Here is a 19,117-nt window from a genome sequence, read left to right as displayed (position 1 = left end):
TGTGTTTATCAAGTGCAGAGCTGCTACCTGCAGACACGTGATCAGTCAGCTGGTCCTCAGCACATCCGCCTGACCCGCTACTGTTTACGAATGAGTCGAGTCCGGTGCGGCAGAATGAAGAGTCCCGCATGAACACGACAGGTACCAGACTCACACTGCCGTTTACAGTACTTTAAAGAGGTTAGTGCACGGCGAATGTCACGGCTACGTCCAGCTGCGGGACAATATTTGTCTTGTGCTTTCCAAACGCAGCTGCCCGTATATCGGAAGTAACGCCAGGCCCGTCCGTAGCCTCGGTTGCAGCATTGCTAACTTGAATTAAGTTAGCAATGCTGCTGGGTAACTTTTAGTTTTGGTTGCTAAAGTTCTAGTCGGTTTATGTTGACACCAGTGATATGTTACAGTAAGGTTATTTCCTTAGTTTTGACTTATGGAATGCAATGTTTGATCCACACGGGACACCATACATTAGCATAGCAACTTGGTGTTTTGCTCCGTTCTCATCGATAACCCAGCTTTGTCTGTCATAGATGTTGCAGTATTCTCAGCAATGGCAGTGGTTTATTATGTGAAGCTGCATTGGAGAACATTCAACGTCACCATAGGTTTTGTTCAGTTTGACTGTTACCCGCTGATAAACGTATCGTTTGATTTAGCGTGTGGTGATAGTGACGGAATCATGGACCGTGTGTGGACTAGCCATTAGCACAAGTGAAGCCCCGGAAGCCAACCGGAAGATGCTACATTATTACTATTATTAAAGGCAGCTGTTGCGTTTAGGCAAATTACTTAAAAGGTGAGTAAATATTTTTGTTAATTGTTTTTATTTAGTCTACGTTCCGTGGTTCTTCCACTTTTACACATAAGTATGACTATGTACACAGTTAGGCATCAATAAATGACTGTTAAATACAGTGCCTAATGTTTGTCAAACCATTTTAGTTGCTTTGAATGTGTATTGTTGCAGGCCAATCATTTAATGTAAGTACAAACATTGTTGATTTTCCTCTGCGTTAAAGTTGGTTACATTATATTTGTCACATTTTAGCAATTCTGCATAAATGCAATGTATAATGTATAATGCACCCCAGGTGTTTGGTGCTGTTCTTGACATAAAAAACATTTAAACACAAGGAAAAAAATAATTGTGAATTGGATGTTTTGCAATTGGAAGTACAATTATTTTAGAAATTAAAAATAAAGACTTAATACCTGAATTGTAAGTGAGGCTGGACACTTTGCAAGGAAATATTTACTTGATATTTTGGAGCTGAGAAGAAGCTTTATTTTTAGCTTCTTTTTTTCATAACAATTAAACTTATTTTCTTTTCAATATTCAGTATTTTCAAGTAATGCCACACCTAATTGGTTACATTCAAATACTACACACACTATGTATAGTATTTGACACACTATGTATGTTTCCACACAATTTTCAACACTGCTTTACATAAGCTCTGTGTGCTGGCGGTGTACAGGCTTTAACTGTCTTTAAACCACAGGAGGGCTAGGGGTGAGTACAGTATAAAAAAAAGACTAAAATGGCTGAAAACAAACAGGCTCTCCTTTTCTGCTCTTCAGATTCAGCCTCCTGGGCTGTATGTTGGTGTGATGGACATTGCATTACCTGCTTTTGAAGATAAACAATATTTGCCATTTACAACTATCAATGTAACATGCCAGTTGTGAAAGGTAGTACTTTTATTGCAATGAATGAGTTAGAGGAAGTAAGTTGTAGGTCAGAGGTATGGTCAGTTTAAATGAAGTTGTGAAACTTGCTGAATGTGTGACAACGTTTTTATTGGTTTTGTTTTTATTCTGATACTTCTTTGCCACAACAGCTCCCCTTCACCCCTTTATATTACTATACAGGCCTCGATTAAGTGCTGTAGTTCCTGATCTACTTATTATACACCCCTGGTCTCAGAGAATCAGACCAGACCCTGCAACTTAAGTGTTTTCCACGGTCAAAGTCTTAGATGTGAGCTCTCCGCCTGTTGAGCATGTGATTCTAAATGCTGCTGGTTTCCCACTGTGTGCTGAAGTAGAGACATGTGAGTTTGTTTAGCTGGGCTGTTTCACTTTGACTAAATGGCAATCGGCAGCTGAGTCTGGATCTGGAAGTGATGGCTCCTCTCATCTCCGGCTTACTGGATCCTTTATGAATATTTATCCTCATGAGAATGTGTGCTGTCTCTATTATGTTCTGGGAATTCTTGTTCTTGTTAATGGCCAGACTTTTTCTTACAGTCTGGCCATTTGGATAACTGATTTGTTTTTTAAATGGTCTAATGCTAAAGTGAATGGTGGTGGCTGCATTCTGTTAGTAATTTTTAAGAATACATTCCTAGGTGAACATATTATTTACGATTACAGTAAAAATAAATTTAAAAATTAAGCTACATTAGTTAGTGTGTCGTCTCAGAAAGTTTTCATCGTTAATTTCTCTTTATTTCTATGCTTGCTGAGCTTTTGCCTCAAAATTATGCTGAACAAAACTGTTGTATTCTTTTAAAAAACTGAAATATTACAAATAACTGCAATTACTGGACATCTCAGTTGCCCGTGGCCCCCACGATGGGAATCGCAGACCTAATTATGTTCAGTGTTCAGATCAAACACTAGATGAACATTTAATGCCAATATAGAATTACCTGCCACTTGGCTTTAAGAGGATATACAGGAAGATGTTGAGATTTGGATTTCATAAATATCAGGCTAATGCAGTGCAACACATAGACGAGACATTTACTGAAGTAACACTAAGCTCTTATATACAGTTTTAAAATTTACTCCAGGAAGATGGAGGTAAACTGCTTCCCAAACACAGACTGTAGCAGCGTATTTATTGAGTGTGTTGAATTAAAGGGAAGTCTGTGTCTGCAGTATTTAAACTACTGTTACTTATCACAGTTCTTCCTGTGTGTAGCTTCCATTAGCACTTCTCTGTCTTGGGTTGATGTTTTCTTGTGAATGCAAAATCTTCCATTCAAAGAGGCTTTTACCTCTTTGCATTGTTTTTATTTGATTTTGTTGTGTGAGACCTACTCATATAACCACTGACCATGTGTTTTTAAGGAGGTTTCTACATTATTTGTTTGATTAACTTCAAAATGAAAAATTATTGAGGAGAGTCTATGTGTGATGGTATATTTTGGGATTTAGCTTTTGCTTGGTATATTTAAATCCCAGGAACAGATCTTCAACTTCAGAACAGATGGCCGACGTGTTATTTGTCTGCTGATTTATTTATGCATTTCATTATGTATTGATTTGATTATTTCATGAAAGATTCGTGATTTGAATTATTGAGCCGTCTCCAGGTGCTGCGCAGTAAATTATGCACAAACTAATTTGCCTTCATTATTATGTGATGCACTATAGTTAGGGTGTCATTCCATGTTCAAGAAGTAATGCAGAGGCAGCCCAGGGCCAAGAGAAGAGTTTGCTACAGGCTGGATTTACAGGCGTTGTATGATCTATCTTTATGTTTTGTCTTTAAAGACACATTTAAAGGTGTACATTCACACAAGAGTATACATCACCTACTCAAACTAAGTCATGGTTAAAGTCCTCCTCAGAAAGTTTACAGTGACATTTTATTGGTGCACAAAAGTAGGATCTTCCTATAAAGGCCTCAGGGGGGAAATGTATTTCTATGAACTGTCACTGTCTGTAATTTAACAGACAACCTACTTTGTTGTTTGTGTTTGTTTACAAGTCCTTGGTTATAAAATATTGTCTCTATTTTAGTTGTAAACTAAACTGTAAACCCCCCTGTGTTCCAGATTAGTTCTGGTACTGTAATGGTAATATTTTAAATGAGGGAAAGGACAAAAACCTCATTGACTCAAGGAGGGCATTAGTCTTGGAGGAGAACAGATGTTTCCTAAAAAAACACAAACACATACATTATGCATGTGAAATCATTGCTATTTTGAAGGCATGTGCAGATGATTTATTAAGTAGTGATGCATTCACACAGTCAATAGGTTTAAGAGACGTCTTTGTTGTGTTTTTTTTTCTGTTCATAAGCTTTGCTCTGTAGGCCCGTGTATTAGACAAAACATATTCATAAATATAGGACTAATCCCAAGATGGATGAAGAACAGAGAGAACGAGTTAACACAAACAGTCTCAAAGGAAATCAAACTTTCCAAAGATCTGGGATTGTTGGCAATTTGCAGAAAACTTTTGGTTTTATCTGGTGACGTTTCCTCGTTCGTGCACCACATTTTGGGTTTTGGCCATTGGAAGTTTCATAATTGACAGCCCCTAAATATTTCTTTCATATATGTCAATATGTTCTATGTAATTAAATATTTATCTATTTTATTAATATTTTTCTAGAAGAGCTAGTCAAAGAGGTTTGGTTTTCCACTCTCCTTTAGATGGTTAACTCGCTGATTTGACTATTGACGTTTTATTTTTGTTTTTTTTTTCACAATTTCAGACACACATTGGTTTGGTTTGTGTGGTGTGACGACAAGTCTGTTGACATCAGAATATTTCATTAACTAATTTGCCTACTTAATGAGCACATTAGCATTACTGCTCTGGTTTAATATATCACAGCGAGCGTGCTGGAGCATCAGGCAGCTCAAGTGCTTCTTGTTAATTTAGGCCATTATTCACTGACTGTATTCAATGTCTGTGTTTTAATTGATGCTCTGAAGTTCTGTTCACTGCAGAACCAGAGGAAGTGGGATGCTAGCACGTTGTGGAAAGTCCTTTTTTCTGTTATTTAGTCTTTTATTAATTAGCCTGTTTTGCCAACACTTAGATATTCAAATTCAGAAGATCAAAAATGTGTTTTTATTTGAAACATTACAAATAAATCAAAAATAAAGGGTTCACAGTCATCCTGTGGCTACTTTATTATACATCCAACAGGCTTTTTTGCTTCAAAAGTCTGAACATCGTGTAAGACACCTGTTCTTTCCTCTAATATTTGTACTTTTTATGTTGATTCTGTCTTTTGCAGATTCTCTTTTGCATTGGCTTTGAAGAATCACCAGGCTGTGACAGTAAGACCTTAGGTTTTTTTCTTCTGATGGAAAGCTGTGCTGTTTAAACAGAAAAGGTCAGAGGTTCATAAAGAATGGAATTCTTTTTCAAGAAGATGTAGAAAGTAAATGTCTGATAGCGAAAAGTCAGCTTTAAGTAAAGGTCAAAGTTTTCTTATCTGTCCAGTCAGTTGAAATGCACGTGCTCACAACGTCAAAATTCAGGAAAATGATGACATTATATTCTGCAGTTAAGTTGATGCCTTGATTAGTCATCTATTTTGTTTTACTAATCTTTCAAATAATTGCTGATTCATTTACTTTCTTATTTAATTTTTATTTGTTTTTTTGCTCTTCTTCAGGTCCGGCTGCGTCGTGGCCATGCAGCATCCCAATTTTGAGACTCGTCACCCACTCCAGACAGACGAGCAGGAGACGGGGTTCGACCCACTGCAAAATTTCAACAAGAACCGCAGCAGTATGTCACATGATTTAACACAGTGATCTTTACACATCTTATCTTTACTGCAGAAGAGTTATTGAGGCTAAAGAAAAACTCATAGGCTTACGGTCAACATAAATCAATTTGCTACATACTCTGGGTCAGCAGGTCCTTCTTCCACAGCCTCTGATGATTGACCCAAAAGATTTACCTGAAAAAGACTGGGCTGAAAGTCTATTCCACAACTCGCTGTGAAGATTAAGGAGACTAATCATTTTTTTAATTTAATGTATTTTTTTTCTTTATGCCAAGGTAAATTATGTTGGTTAGAACAATAAATAAATAATTGCTTGTAAGTAAAAGAAAAACAGAAGCTAATACTTTTGTCTTGTAGAAGGAGACAGCAATTATTTCCAGGAGTAAGTTAGCGATATCACAGGTGATCCCCTCGGGCTAATGTGTTTTTATGTTTACGCATGAGAAGAAAAATAGGGTTTGGGGGGGTGACATGTAGTGAAGTGATGAATATTCATACTACGGGTCCCTGTGGAATGATCTCCTCCTGTAACTAATGTTGATAGGCAGCTCTCTGACTTAAATGTGTGTTCACCTGCAGGCCAAATTAGACTTATTACTGCTATTAAAGACAAAGACAATTGCTTTTTTCCATCACTCTTCCTGCTTCTGGCTCTTAAGTGTCTCCTCCATGATGAAAAAAAAATTAAAAGATGGCTCATTAGAACGCAGCTACCAGGTTAATGCTTTTACTTAGGTTGTCCTGGGTTATTGTTTGTATGTAGTGGTGTGTTTTAATGCATCCCTCCTGCTGGACTTCTTGTGAACACCACCCCCTTGTGGTTATGTTTGTGTGTGTGTGTTTTAACAGGAGGTTCTCTTGACAGCAGCACTTACTCACAGTCTCAGTCAACCTTCCTGTCGTACCGGTGAGTGTTTCCAGTGTTTTCATGTGTGAGCGCACCACAAACTCTTGGCCCATCTCTGAGCCCAGCCTCCTGTTTTAGTGCTGGGTGACACAGTAGATTGAATACCTTGCCCAATTTGGTCTGAGAAGCTCATAAATCTTTCGGCTCCTCTGCTTCTTCTCCTCTGAGCAGGAAAGAATGGGACGACTTGTTCCTCAACAGTAATTATCTGGCCAGGATCCGGCAGTCGGGCATCAACGGACGACTGAGGAGCAGCCGCTTTCGGAGTGTGTGCTGGAAGGTAACCGCCAAACAGATCAGGCAGTGCTCTCCAGTTTGATGGAGGCGCCTTTGCCAAGTTCTGTGCTCCAGCAAAAGAAAAGGCAGCATTCCTGGGTGTTTGTAGAGATTGTGGTGAAGACATGTTGTAGCACAGAGATGCGTTTGTGCCTTTAAAATGTATAAATGCTGCGTTGACATGAAATCACATTTGTTTTCTGCAGTTGTACCTGGAGGTTCTTCCTGAAGACAAAGCACAGTGGATTAAGAAGACAAAGGAGTCCAGGGCTCAGTATGAGAAGATCAAAGAGATGGTAAGAGCGCCCCTGTGTGGCCAACTGGTATATATGATGTATGATGACATTTTTTTTGTTTTTAACTTTAGTTGACTGTGGTGTATAAAATCCTCCGTTATTCCACCAAGTTGTTTGTCATTACAGTTACGTATGCAGCTTTAATGATCTATGGTGTAATAAAAGACAGAAAATTGTGTGTTTTTGTCTTTTAGCACATTACTAACCCCCGAAACGCTGCAGGCCAGCAGGACCTGGTGGTCAACAACCCACTGTCCCAGGATGAGGGTGTAAGTTGTGCCTGTGCATGTGATGACTGGTTGCTGGAAGTACTTGTGTTGAACTTCATGAGAGAAATGTCATTTTGATAAAATGTTTTTTTCTTATTGTCCAAGGTTGTATTTTACGAGAGTGTTCTATTATATATTCTTTTACAGATGACTTAGCAAGCTTCCAGAGTGGTAATCAAAAATAAAGGGAAAAGGCAAAAAAAAAATTGACTCTCTCATTCATGTTTCTCACGTGTCTAGAGCCTGTGGAATAAGTTTTTCCAGGACAAAGAGCTGAAGAGCATGGTCAAACAAGATGTGTTGAGAACGTCAGTATCATAATATCTCTCTTGACTTAGTTATGTTAGCATATTATATCAGCTTGACCTAAACCAATACACTTTTTTTTTTACTTATAGGTTTCCTGAGATACGTTACTTCCAGGATGAAGACGTGAGGACTAAGCTGACGGATATCCTCTTCTGTTATGCCAGAGAAAATGAACAGTTACTGTATAAACAGGTATGAAGACAGATGTTATCCCGGGACAATGGACATAGATCAGACCCTGCTGTTGATGATAGTTTGTGTCTCTGTGTGTATTTGTTTCTCCTGGTTGTCAATGAGCTCAGTCATGTCTCTCTCACCTGATCATTTTCAGTGTCTGTAACATGTGCCAGCCCCTTGAATAGTCAGGAAGTCCTGCATCTTTTTAAACAAACTGGAAGTGACATATGACCAGGCAGCGACTAACAGTATCTGAATTAAATCTGTCATCATGGATTATAAACCTCGTGCATCACGATTAAAGGAGGACTGACCGTCAAATGAACCGAATTCTCTCTCTCTCCCTTGTCCTCTCGCACCCTGGACCTCTTTTCTCCTATCCATTTTCAGGGGATGCACGAGTTGCTGGCTCCCATCGTGTTTGTTCTTCACTGTGATCATCAAGCCTTCCAGCACGCTAGTGAGACAGCCAGCCCCAGGTCAGTGTCCCACAGCTTGGAAACTCATGATTGTTATGATCTCACAAGAGGATGACAGTCATTTACACTTGAATCAATATGCACTGATTCATTAATCATGGGGTGAATGAAATGTATTTCTATGACCGTCTGTCTCTGCTTTTCTTTGAAACACAAAAACTTTCTCTATGTAAAATGCTATAAAAGCCTTTCAACTAACTCTGATTCAAATTTAGCAGAGTAAACAAATTTTAATATAGTCGACTAAAACAGAACTCAAATTGAAACAGTTCTATTGACTGAATTGAGATAAAGACCAAGTTACAATTACAACAACAGGAGACTGAATCCTAAAGGACTGACAAAAAATATATAACCCAAAATTAAATTATAATTTCTCTCAAAAAATTATGCTATTGTTGACCTTAAATCTATCAAAGAGCATCACTGATTATACTGTTTATGTTTATTTAACATTTTCAAGGGTGCATAAGTTGTCCAAGCACTGTTTGATTTTAATTTTGAAAAAAATATCATTTGTTTGTTGCCATTTAAAATAACAGGTTCAACACCATCCCAAAGGTCAGACCTTCCTGAGCTTTAATTTGTTTCCACTCCAGTCAGTATTGCAATGTTTTGTTTTGGGGGTTTTTTCTTTGAGAAAAGTCAATCTAAATTTATCATGTTTTCTCTACAGTGAGGAAATGAAGTGTCTTTTGAACCCAGCCTACCTTGAGCATGATGCCTAGTGAGTATTGCACCAATAATAGGACAAATAATTACTAAGGTTATGAAGTGTGTTTTTGGAATGTTTCATGTTACTTTTCCTTGGCGTGTTCACATGTTGGTTACCCTTTTTTTTCCATCCTTGCCTCACTTTCCACTCAATCCTGCTCCTGTGTCTTCAGTGCCATGTTCTCACATCTGATGGACACAGCAGAACCGTGGTTCTCCAGCTTTGAGAGGGAAGTGAGGAAGGTCAGTGCGATCGGACAATCAGTGGCTTTTGTTTGTGAAATTAATTTTTTGTCCCAAATAGTCAATATCAGCTGATTGTGTTTTTGCAGAAACAGTATTTTGATGTTTTAAAACTTGCGTGGTTACCACAGTAACAACACATCTAGTTTTGGCAATTTGGCAAATGCTGAAACTTGATTCACACGCAGAATGTGTCTTGGAACAAAATATGAGAAAAGCCTTGTGGCTTTGCTGCAGTCTGTTTCCCTCAGCAGTGATTAAATTGGAGCATCTGTCAGAACATACTGACAGCAAATGAGTTTTGGTGACGCTGCTCGGCTTTAAAATGGCTTCTGTGATTGGTGTTTACATTGTTGGAATTCTTCTGAAGAATGATGTCAATTGTCTATCAAAAAAATTAGGATACAATGTTTTTTAATGTTTATAACTTGGATTTTTGAGACACCTAAACCTCATATCTGGTTGTGTAGAACATAAAATGAGTGTTTTTGGTCATTTTTGAGAAACTGTTATTTTCGGAGATTTCTTCAGGTTGGTATAGTATTTTACTGTGACCAATGGTAGAAGAAATATATATATATATATATATATTACTCACAAAAACTTCTGAATATTTATTCACAAAGTAAAGCAAAGTAGTACATTTTTTATTCATTATTGAAATTTTTTTATTAAGTTTAAGAACTAAGATTGCTGCATGTTAATCACATATTCTCGTTTTCCATTAGGGTAAGGAAGAGATGCTGACCAGTATCCCATTTGCTCGGCCCCAGGACTCAGGGCCATCTGTTGCTATAGTGACCAAAGTCAACCGGATACAGGATCAACTAGTGAAGAAGCACGACGTTGAGCTGCACATGCACCTCAACAGGCTGGAGATTGCCCCTCAAATCTACGGCATGTCAGTATCTAGAGTATCTTACCTTCCTAATTTACTTAAACCTTGACGCTGGAAACAAATAAGTTCTACTCTTGTGTCCCATAGCCGGTGGGTTCGTCTGCTGTTTGGTCGTGAGTTTCCACTTCAGGACCTGTTAGTGGTGTGGGATGCCCTGTTTGCTGATAGCATCACCCTAGACCTTGTGGACTACGTCTTTGTGGCCATGCTACTCTACATTCGAGATGCTCGTATGCTACACTTGTTACTAAGAGAAGTCTATAAAACCTGGTGATATAAAGCTTTCTTATATATAAAGTTTCTTCTGAATACAGGAAATACAGCACTGTTTTACTAAAATTAAAGCATTTGGTAAATTTTTTTTTCTTTTTTTTTTTTTTTTAGTATGTCTACACTTTTAACATGTTAAATACTTTCTTCTAGTACTTCTAGTAAATCTAGTACTGATCTGTGTGAGTTTAAAAGAAAAACACTACTGGACATGGACCAATCTAATGAGTTGTTTCGATTGGATAATTTGGGTTCTCAACTATAGTTGTTGGAAGGACCAAAGTTCGGGGGACAGACACCTGGGGGCCTCAAATAAAATGAAATACAATTTCCTGATGCGTTTTCAGTAGTTCAAATTGTTGGGAACACTCTTTACAGCACACTTGACACAATCTGATTTAAAACACTGTTTTTTTTTCATCTAATTGTTCTTTCTTATATGGTTTCCCTTTCACAGTCATTGCTAGTAACTTCCAGACCTGCCTGGGCCTGTTAATGCACTACCCTCCAATAGGGGACATAAACGCTTTACTACAAAAGGCTCTGTTCCTCCGAGATCCTAAAGTAAGTGGTGTCAATAATCGAATTGATTTTAAAAATTGGTGCAGTTTTGAGTTTGTTTAAACATTTATCTCCTATGTTTGTTTGAGAAAATATTTGACATTTTCCAATGCATTGAGCGTGGTACTGACTAAAATGTTACTGCAATAAGTGCTGCAACTTTACAGAAAAAAAGGGAAGTGGAAATTTCAGTAGATGTTTCAGTTCCTAAACTCAGTAGTTCACAGGCATTTATTGTTGATACATAAAAACAAGAAGTCTGAGGCTTCATTCTGAGTCTGAAACTATATTTAGCTTGAGTCAGGGCTGTCAAATAATTAAAATCTTTAGTCTGATTAATCACAGAGAAGCTGTGGATTTATCATGATTAATGTCTATTATTTAAAATTGTAATTAATCACACTTAAACGTCATCAATTGTGATAAATCAACATTTCTAAATATAACTCAACGGGTTTTTTTTCTGTGTACTTCTCAAATAGATGAATAACAGCAGGTAGATGTACATATACATTTGTTTGACTACTCCAAATGATGATATTATTAGTATGATAAAATGTCATGAAACATACAAAAGTATAACTCAAAACAGTACATGTCTTTATCTAAAGCCACGAGCAGTTAGTAAAAAATGGCAGAGTTTCTTCCAGGTGACTGATGATGTCACACCTTGTCCTTATCAGACTTATTCCTGGAGGGTGTTCTTCATGACCGTTGACTCAGACAGGAAGAAGCTCTCTACCAGTGACAGAGAGTTTAGATGTAATGATGCTAACCCAAATGTTTTCTCTTTGATTAATGTAACAGAACAACCCCCGACCCGTCAACTACCAGTTCCAACAAAATCTGGACTATTACAAAACAAGGGGAGCTGACCTGATGAACAAGTCACGGTAAAGTACACACACAAGCACACACTTTAATGGACCGTAATTGGTCCATGCCTGGTCTAGACTAACTTATATTTATATTTTATATTTTACTCATAACATGACCTTCAACAAAATTTAGCATAAGTGTAATGTACTTAATAATTAATTCATAAAACAACTATTAGTACGACGCATAATCTTTCTGTTGATTGTGTTATAAATTAAAATGAACCAAATGTTTTTTTTATTTCCCACCAGCTCTAATTCAAAGAATGCCCCCCTCAATATCAACAAGGTCTCCAGCAGCTTGCTGAGCTTCGGCAGGAAGCTCATCTCTCCGGCCATGTTGGGAAGTTCGGGAGTAATCTCACCCATCAACAGTGAGGTACACTCCTCCTCCTCCTCCTCCTCATCTACTTCACCCGCCTCTGCTGCTGCGCCTGTCATACCTCACCCACTGGCCGAGCCGCCGTCGGGACACACCCCGGTGCAGACCCAGAGCCACGCCCAGAATCAGCACTATCGCCTGCTCAAGTCTGAAAGCATGCCTGTGCATCTCAGTAAAGGTGAGTGACAGTTAGACAGTGATTCAAAGGAATGTTCCAGTCTCATTCACTAATTCACTCAGTTCCTTTTACATTTTTATAGTTTGTTAATTAACGACATGCAGTTAAATGACATTCAAACTGTCAGGTTTCTCTGCAGTTTTCAGCTGTAGCTGTACATGTGACAAACTCTCGAATCTTAAATAATCTGAATACACAGGAATAGAATGAGTCAATATTTATTGATGATCTCAGTTTAACTGCTCTGTTGAGTTCTATTTCCACATCACTTCCATTCTATTGTAAGGATAGAGAGCACCTCTCCATCAAAGTGAGCCTCTCCCCTTCTCTTGACTTGTTTTATTGACACCATCACATTGTCATCTGCACAACAGTATGTGGAGACGGGAGGAGCAATAAATAAACCAGCCTTACACAGAGATTTACTGCGCCCTTGCTTCGCACTGTCATTTCAGATAATGCGGCATCGTATATATAATGTTGAGCAACTGTTTGTCACTGGCGTCGTCAAAAAGCAGCATATTGCTTTTTCCTGTCCTCCTATAGAGAACGTGTGCGTATAACACGATGGAAAAAAGCAATAAAAGTCTATCTGAAAGTCTGCTTTTAAATGCAACTTATGAAAAACTGTTGACATCCTACTTTTATTTTCCTTTTCTATAATGTCAGTGTGTAGTTTCACTCCAAACAAAAACCCAATTTTAAATGTTAACTCTCGATTTGCAACACATTCCAAACAAACAGTTTTTTCCCCCTTGCACCTGTCATGCAGGAGGTTCAAAAGTATGATTCCACCTAGTTGGTAATTTCTGGTTGGGTGTTATTAAGGTGTACACAAAATTAATAAATATATATACACACACAAATAAAAAAGATCTGATCCGTTTCAGTTTCAGCTTTGACTCTGCATTGTCTTAGATGTAGTTTCAGGTGGAGTTTCTCAGGTCTCCCACCAAGGCCAGACCCGCAATGACACACAAGGTAACCGCTGCCATGGCAACTGCTTGTGATTAACACAACCACACAGCCTCCCTTACATCTGTCAGTGTCCCCTGGTGTTGCATGTTTCCACCCAGAGATTGTCCTTCCATTTCTCCTTTCCGCTGGCCTTGCTGTCACTGAGGCTCATAAGCACACAAAATATTCTATTTCATAAATATTGTACGTGAGCGAAAATGAATGCCTGCTCTGTAGTGTTGTTTGACAATATGGCCAGCAGGGGGAGACAATGGCTCACTGTATTAGTGCAAAAGAATCCAAACAATGTTGAATTTTGTGTTGATTTTGTTTGTTGCTGTTCAGTGACTGCTGTTGATTGATTGTTCTGTGCTCCATAGTAAAATTCAATAATACCTTAAAATAAAGACTGATGGTTAGGATATAAACTTTTTTTTAAAAGTGGAAAACACTTTCACTAACTCTGATGAAACGCAGTAGTTCTAGAAAATAAAAGCCACTTCCCTTTTTTTACGTTTCATACATTTTACTTGCAGATCTGTGCTTTTTAGAGACTGTTGAGTCTGTTGTGAACCAAAGGCTTCATATCCATTGGTTTATACATTTTGTTTCAGTTCTCTTGATGTTCTGCCTTCTGTCCCTCTCTCTCTCTCTCAGGACAAAACCCCCAGATGGTCAGCTCCTCTCCCAGCATAGAAAGTCTCTCAGGAGGGCGGGGCCACTCCACTGCCTCCCCGCCCCTGCATCTGCCCAGAGGCAGTGATGTCAGCACTTCCTCGCCCCCTCTGTCTGCCAACAAGAAGGACTGCTTCTTCAACATCACACGCTCTCGCTCCCTGAGCAAGACCATGGGAAAGAGGGAGACGGTGAGTTGTCGCCACAGCAGACCCTCCTCCCCCACCTGCAATCCCACTTTCTGAACTTCGGCTCCTCGGTTCCCTATTGAATCTGTCACATAAAGGTATGTGTTTATCCACAGGAGGAAGACCTGGAGGCCCAGGTGTCTTTTCTGCAGGGTCAGATTAACGACCTGGAGGCCATGAGCAAATACTGTGCCAAGATGATGAACACACACATCTGTGAGTGACAGTTTAGTTTCCCTTCAGGTTTCAGTTTTATGGAAGCGATCACGGGTTTACTAAAGTGTTATAAAGTGTTGCAACATTGATCATTGATATATTGGGGATGTCAGCACATTTGCTTCAGTTCAGAATGTGCAAGATGCACTTTCCTTACTGAATTGTTGTGTGGATGAGGGTGTAGCTTCACAGTTGGCATCTTTTAATAATCTCACAGGTAAAATCCAGGATGTCATTCTTGAAGAACACCTGCAGAAAGAAGATGAGGTTCTGGTGTCATTAGCTGGACTCAAGCAGGTTAGTACCATGTGTGTTATTAAAATAGAATATATGCTAGCTTTTTTAACTTGTAACTCTGTAGATGATTGAAACGTGGGGTCTTAAGCCTGATGATGCTTTCTCCAGGTTGAGGTAGTCGTGGCTTCCTTCACTTCTTTTTCAATCCATTTGTCTTCTCTGGCAAGGACATGTACATTTCCATTCTCAAAAAGATTGTCTTTGTCCCTGAGATGCAGGGTCTTTTGTATCTGTAGTATATACTGTCAATACAGCTTCTGTGTTTGTCTCATCGCATAAGATTAAGGACATCCTGAAGGGGGAGCTGCGCTTTAACCAAAGCCAGCTGGAGGCGGAGGAGAACGAGGAACTTACCATAGCTGACGATCACTACACTTTGACCGCCGCGGCTGAAACCGCGCTGATAGAAGGTCCATGCCACGGTGACCAGGACGGAGACATTGGCAGACGGACGAGGCACTCAGACGTGGACGGAGACATTAACACGGAGGAAGAGGAGCAGACGATGACCCCGTGTGACCAACAGGTTATGAGTTGATCAGTTTACGTATTGATTATAGTTGACACTATAATTAATGTGGGGTGAAGGGAGTGTGGCTCAAAAATTCATGGTGAATAATACTACTCCTTCAGACACAACCAAGATTATTCTTAAAGATTTTTTTGTGTGCGTTGAAAATTTTATTTCATTCTCAAGACTCAACAAGCATTATGTTCAGACTAATAAATGTTAGAGTTCGGCCCCAAAACTTGTACAAGAATTTCCACTGTTTATATCAGGAACAGGCATTTTAAATAATAAAAAAATACTAGTCAAACACTGATGCGTTTGATTGATTTATCAAATATTCACACACATCTACGTCCATCTTCACTAAATGATCTCCTCTCCACCGGAGAACGTGATTCTTTACTTTTTATGACACATCCCTGCTCAGCTGTAATTGTTAAAGTGGGTTGGTGGTATTTTAAAAATGAAAATATATATGTGTGATTGTGTTGAAGAGAGAGAGGATGCTCTCTTCATCAAAACGTTCTAAAAATACAAAAAAAAAAAACACTCAATACTTACTTCAGGTAATTTATCAGAACCAAGGAAAAAGAACAGAATGATGGTGTTTTCAATGACAAATTAAACTGTATTGTGTGCCTGTGCCTGTATTCTATGCCCACAGAAGAAACGTAAGACTGAAAAGTTACGCTGCTGTTTCATCTGCATCAGCATGTTTGGTTTTCCTGTTCGACGGGAGAATGTGGTGAACTGTTCACGACACAGGCAACAGCACACCATCACACCACAGAGCTGCTCCAAAAATTTCTCATCACTGTCAATAGGCTCAGTTCCTGCTAGTATTAATGGGTGTAGCACGAGCTGTCAGGCACACGCACATATCAGCCAGTACAACTTACTAACAGCAGTGGGAGAGAGGAAGAGTTTTAGATTTTCTATCTATTTAGATAGAAAACACAAAAGTTTAAATTTTTTTGTCTTAGAAAACACAAAAGTTTAAATTTTTTTTGTTTTTTTTGGTCCACAGCCCTTGTTGCTTCAACTCTCAGGCATGTTCCCTGATGTCATTCACAGGTGGTGTCCTCGCTTGGCTCAGTGGGTAAAAAGTGGGACGACTACATCCTTGTTTCCCAGGATGGTGACTTGCAAGTCCCTGAAGGTGCGGGGCTTGAAGTAGGAGAAGAAGGTGGAGTAGGAGGAGAAGGAGAAGGAAGGGCCGTAGCTGAGCAAACTCCTCCTCTACGGCGAGGACGTGGCCTCGTGCGAATCGAGCCAGAGGGAGCCCCCGGGACCTTTCACGACCCGCTGATGTCTGGCGTCAACTCGGGTTCATCCAGCCCAGACGATGGCTCCACCCACAGCAAGGACTCCGACTTCACCATCGTCAACCCTAACGACCTGTGAACAATCAAACATACCCCACCCCCTCCTCTTCCTCCTCCTTATTTTCCTACTTCTCCTTCTCCTTTCCATAGCTAACTATTTTCCAGTTTTAAGGGTTTGCTAGAAAACACTGACTTGGAAATGCAGTTTTTGGTGGATCACCCCTGGAGCTGCTGTCAGCTGGAATATTGCACATGTGTACTGTGATACTTTGAGTCACAAATACTCTTGTCTCTAACTGTCCTCTGCTACCTTGGCTCTCATCTGCCTAATGCCTGTGTCCTCATAACGCTGGGTTGTCTGTCTCACTGTACTGCTCTACAGATAGAGGGCGACATTGTACCGCTCACCCTGTCACTAAGTGATGATAAATTGGACCTTAAACTATCTGTAATAATTTTCTCTTCTAGGAATGGACGTCCCGTGCCTGTTGTCTTGATCCAGAATGTGATGCTGGTTTATTTTCTGAGTCCGCAGATGTGTCCACTCCCGTGTCTGTTGTGTTCGTTTGTCTGCGTCTTAACACAGGAAGTCGTCGTCTGTCCTACGGTGGAGAACAGGACAACTTCGTCGTTGAGAGCGGTTTCTTCCTCCTCCTCCTCCTCCCAAACCAGTGCCTCTGACCATTAATCTCCTCTCAGCCAAGTAAAACCTGACTCTGTGACCTTATTCATTTTGTTAACCATTGTTTTTATATTTTTATTTTAAAAATGATTTTAACCCTAGACATTAAGCTTCCAGGATAACAGAATAATTAAATTATCCAGGGAATCTATTTTTTTTCTTCTTGTTTCGCCTGGTTTCTTACAGTCCGACTGTTTCACCACCAAAGCAGAGTTCTGTGTCCCGTGTAAACTGTGGCAGGGACAAATATGCAGAGAATGTCCCTGTAAAGCTGTCTAATCTTCAGAACTTCCGACCAATAACAGCATGATCTCTCTGTCTGTCTTTAATGGACCAATTTCACTTCAACGTTTAACGATCAGAATTGAAACAAAATAAAAAGTGACAAGTTGATCTAAAGAGAGAGAAAAAAAAAACCAAACCTCTTTAGTTGTCTACTTTCTGACATTTTAGTTAAGTAGTTTATGATGTGTTGATGATGTTTAAAAACTCAAAGTCTACATTTTATTTGATTATAAAATATTTATATATTTACTGCCAAGTAAATATTTTGAATTTAAATGTGAAACACGGGAAATTGTACACTTGACGCAGTAGGTGGCAGTGCAGTTCCTTAATTCAGGCGTAAAACAAGAAGACAACACAACACTACGAACATGAACTGACACAATATTTTGCGACTGTGATTCATGGAAAAGTCATGGGTGAGTTTGAACTGGGGGTGGGGGGGGTAGTGGGAGTCTGCAACGCCGGCTGCAGCATCTCACAAACTGTGCAGATCTACTGATTTTACCGTGAATGGTATGAAAGTCGTAAGAAGTGCAGTCAGAAGTCAGGGAGGCAGAAGTAGTCTGGTGGGTGAGAGTGGAGAGAGGATGATTGGAGAAGGTGGTGGAGGATAACATCCAGGCTGTAACGATATCTGACTTGTTGTGTCTTGGAAGTAAATGATGTGATTTAATTTGAATTTCTTGACACCTGCCATTTGGGATGAAACAAACCCAAGTTTCCTTGTGTGCAGTTGACTTGTTGCATTTGAAATTCACATGTTAGTATTGAAATTTGTCATTTAACTATAGATGGCCGTTTAAAGAACTAATCATACTAATTGTTCCTGAGAACACACTCTCCCTTCTGAACACTTGGACTTAGGGTTTGTTTGTTTTTTTGCACTAAGGGTTTTTAATTTTGACTTGAGTTATTTTTTAATTTTGACTTGGGTTTTTTTTTAATTTTGACTTGGGTTTTTTTCTTCTTCTTTGGACTTACTTTGGACTAGTGTTTGAATCTAGACAAAGTAATTGTGACACTTAAAAAGTTTACATCAATCAGCCACAGCATTATGTTCAAACTAACTGCTGTTGATGTTGTTCTTTTTCCAGATAGGAAAGGCACAGAGAGAGAAGCTGCAGTTCTACTAAACATTTTATTTAGTTCTCAGAGCCATATTGGACCAAAAAACAAATCTGTCTGGAGCTGCAGAAAATGAAAAGCCTTATATGAAGACAACACAGCTGTAAGTGTACATCTTATACTACAGCTGTGATATACACTGTATAGAAAAAATAGTGTGTTGTATATTTATGACATCAATGAACTGCTGCAGAGAACACAGAATTGTATTTCTGCATGTAACAAAATAAAAATCCAAACTTAAATTATCTATTAATAAACTTAACACAGCGAAACCAAAATTCATGTTCATGTACGTGTCGAGGATGACATTCCATAGTTCAAACATTAGTTTGTCCGGTTTGGGAAGGTTTTCAACATCACTCCATTTACAATTCTGAGCGAGAACGAACCAGTCTCTTCAGCAGTGAAAGCAAATGAATCTGCTGATGTCGCATTAAGCTTTTCTTCAGACGTATCCATCATTTACCTACCAAGGGTCGATAAGCTATTTATTGTTTATTATTGAAATATTTTTATAAAATACTTTTT

General features: G+C 39.0%; 1 protein-coding gene across 7 annotated transcripts; it reads left to right on the top strand.

Moving 5' to 3' along the window:
- The first annotated feature begins 17 nt into the window (after positions 1-17).
- On the top strand, positions 18-17,594 carry tbc1d5 (TBC1 domain family, member 5). Of its 7 annotated transcripts, none has more exons than XM_008331301.3 (23): positions 18-141; positions 4,985-5,083; positions 5,369-5,484; positions 6,335-6,392; positions 6,564-6,672; positions 6,875-6,964; positions 7,159-7,233; positions 7,474-7,541; positions 7,632-7,734; positions 8,110-8,198; positions 8,875-8,925; positions 9,086-9,155; positions 9,884-10,056; positions 10,141-10,283; positions 10,781-10,887; positions 11,692-11,777; positions 12,015-12,322; positions 13,241-13,303; positions 13,937-14,145; positions 14,259-14,358; positions 14,576-14,655; positions 14,936-15,181; positions 16,241-17,594. In XM_008331301.3, exons 3-23 carry the CDS (start codon positions 5,388-5,390, stop codon positions 16,568-16,570), a joined length of 2,655 nt encoding a protein of 884 aa, XP_008329523.1. In that variant the 5' UTR covers positions 18-141; positions 4,985-5,083; positions 5,369-5,387; the 3' UTR covers positions 16,571-17,594. The 7 variants fall into 7 exon arrangements, with proteins under 7 accessions (XP_008329523.1, XP_008329524.1, XP_016896849.1 ...); XM_008331297.3 differs by having other exon boundaries at positions 25-141; positions 4,985-5,027; XM_008331299.3 differs by having other exon boundaries at positions 64-180; positions 4,985-5,027.
- Positions 17,595-19,117: the final 1,523 nt, after the last annotated feature.

The sequence above is a fragment of the Cynoglossus semilaevis genome, chromosome 18, assembly GCF_000523025.1.
Source record: "Cynoglossus semilaevis isolate Cse_v1.0 chromosome 18, Cse_v1.0, whole genome shotgun sequence".
Classification (NCBI taxonomy): Eukaryota; Metazoa; Chordata; class Actinopteri; order Pleuronectiformes; family Cynoglossidae; genus Cynoglossus; species Cynoglossus semilaevis.
The sequence above is the reverse complement of the archived record's forward strand: the minus strand, read 5'-3'. Positions and strand labels throughout refer to the sequence as shown.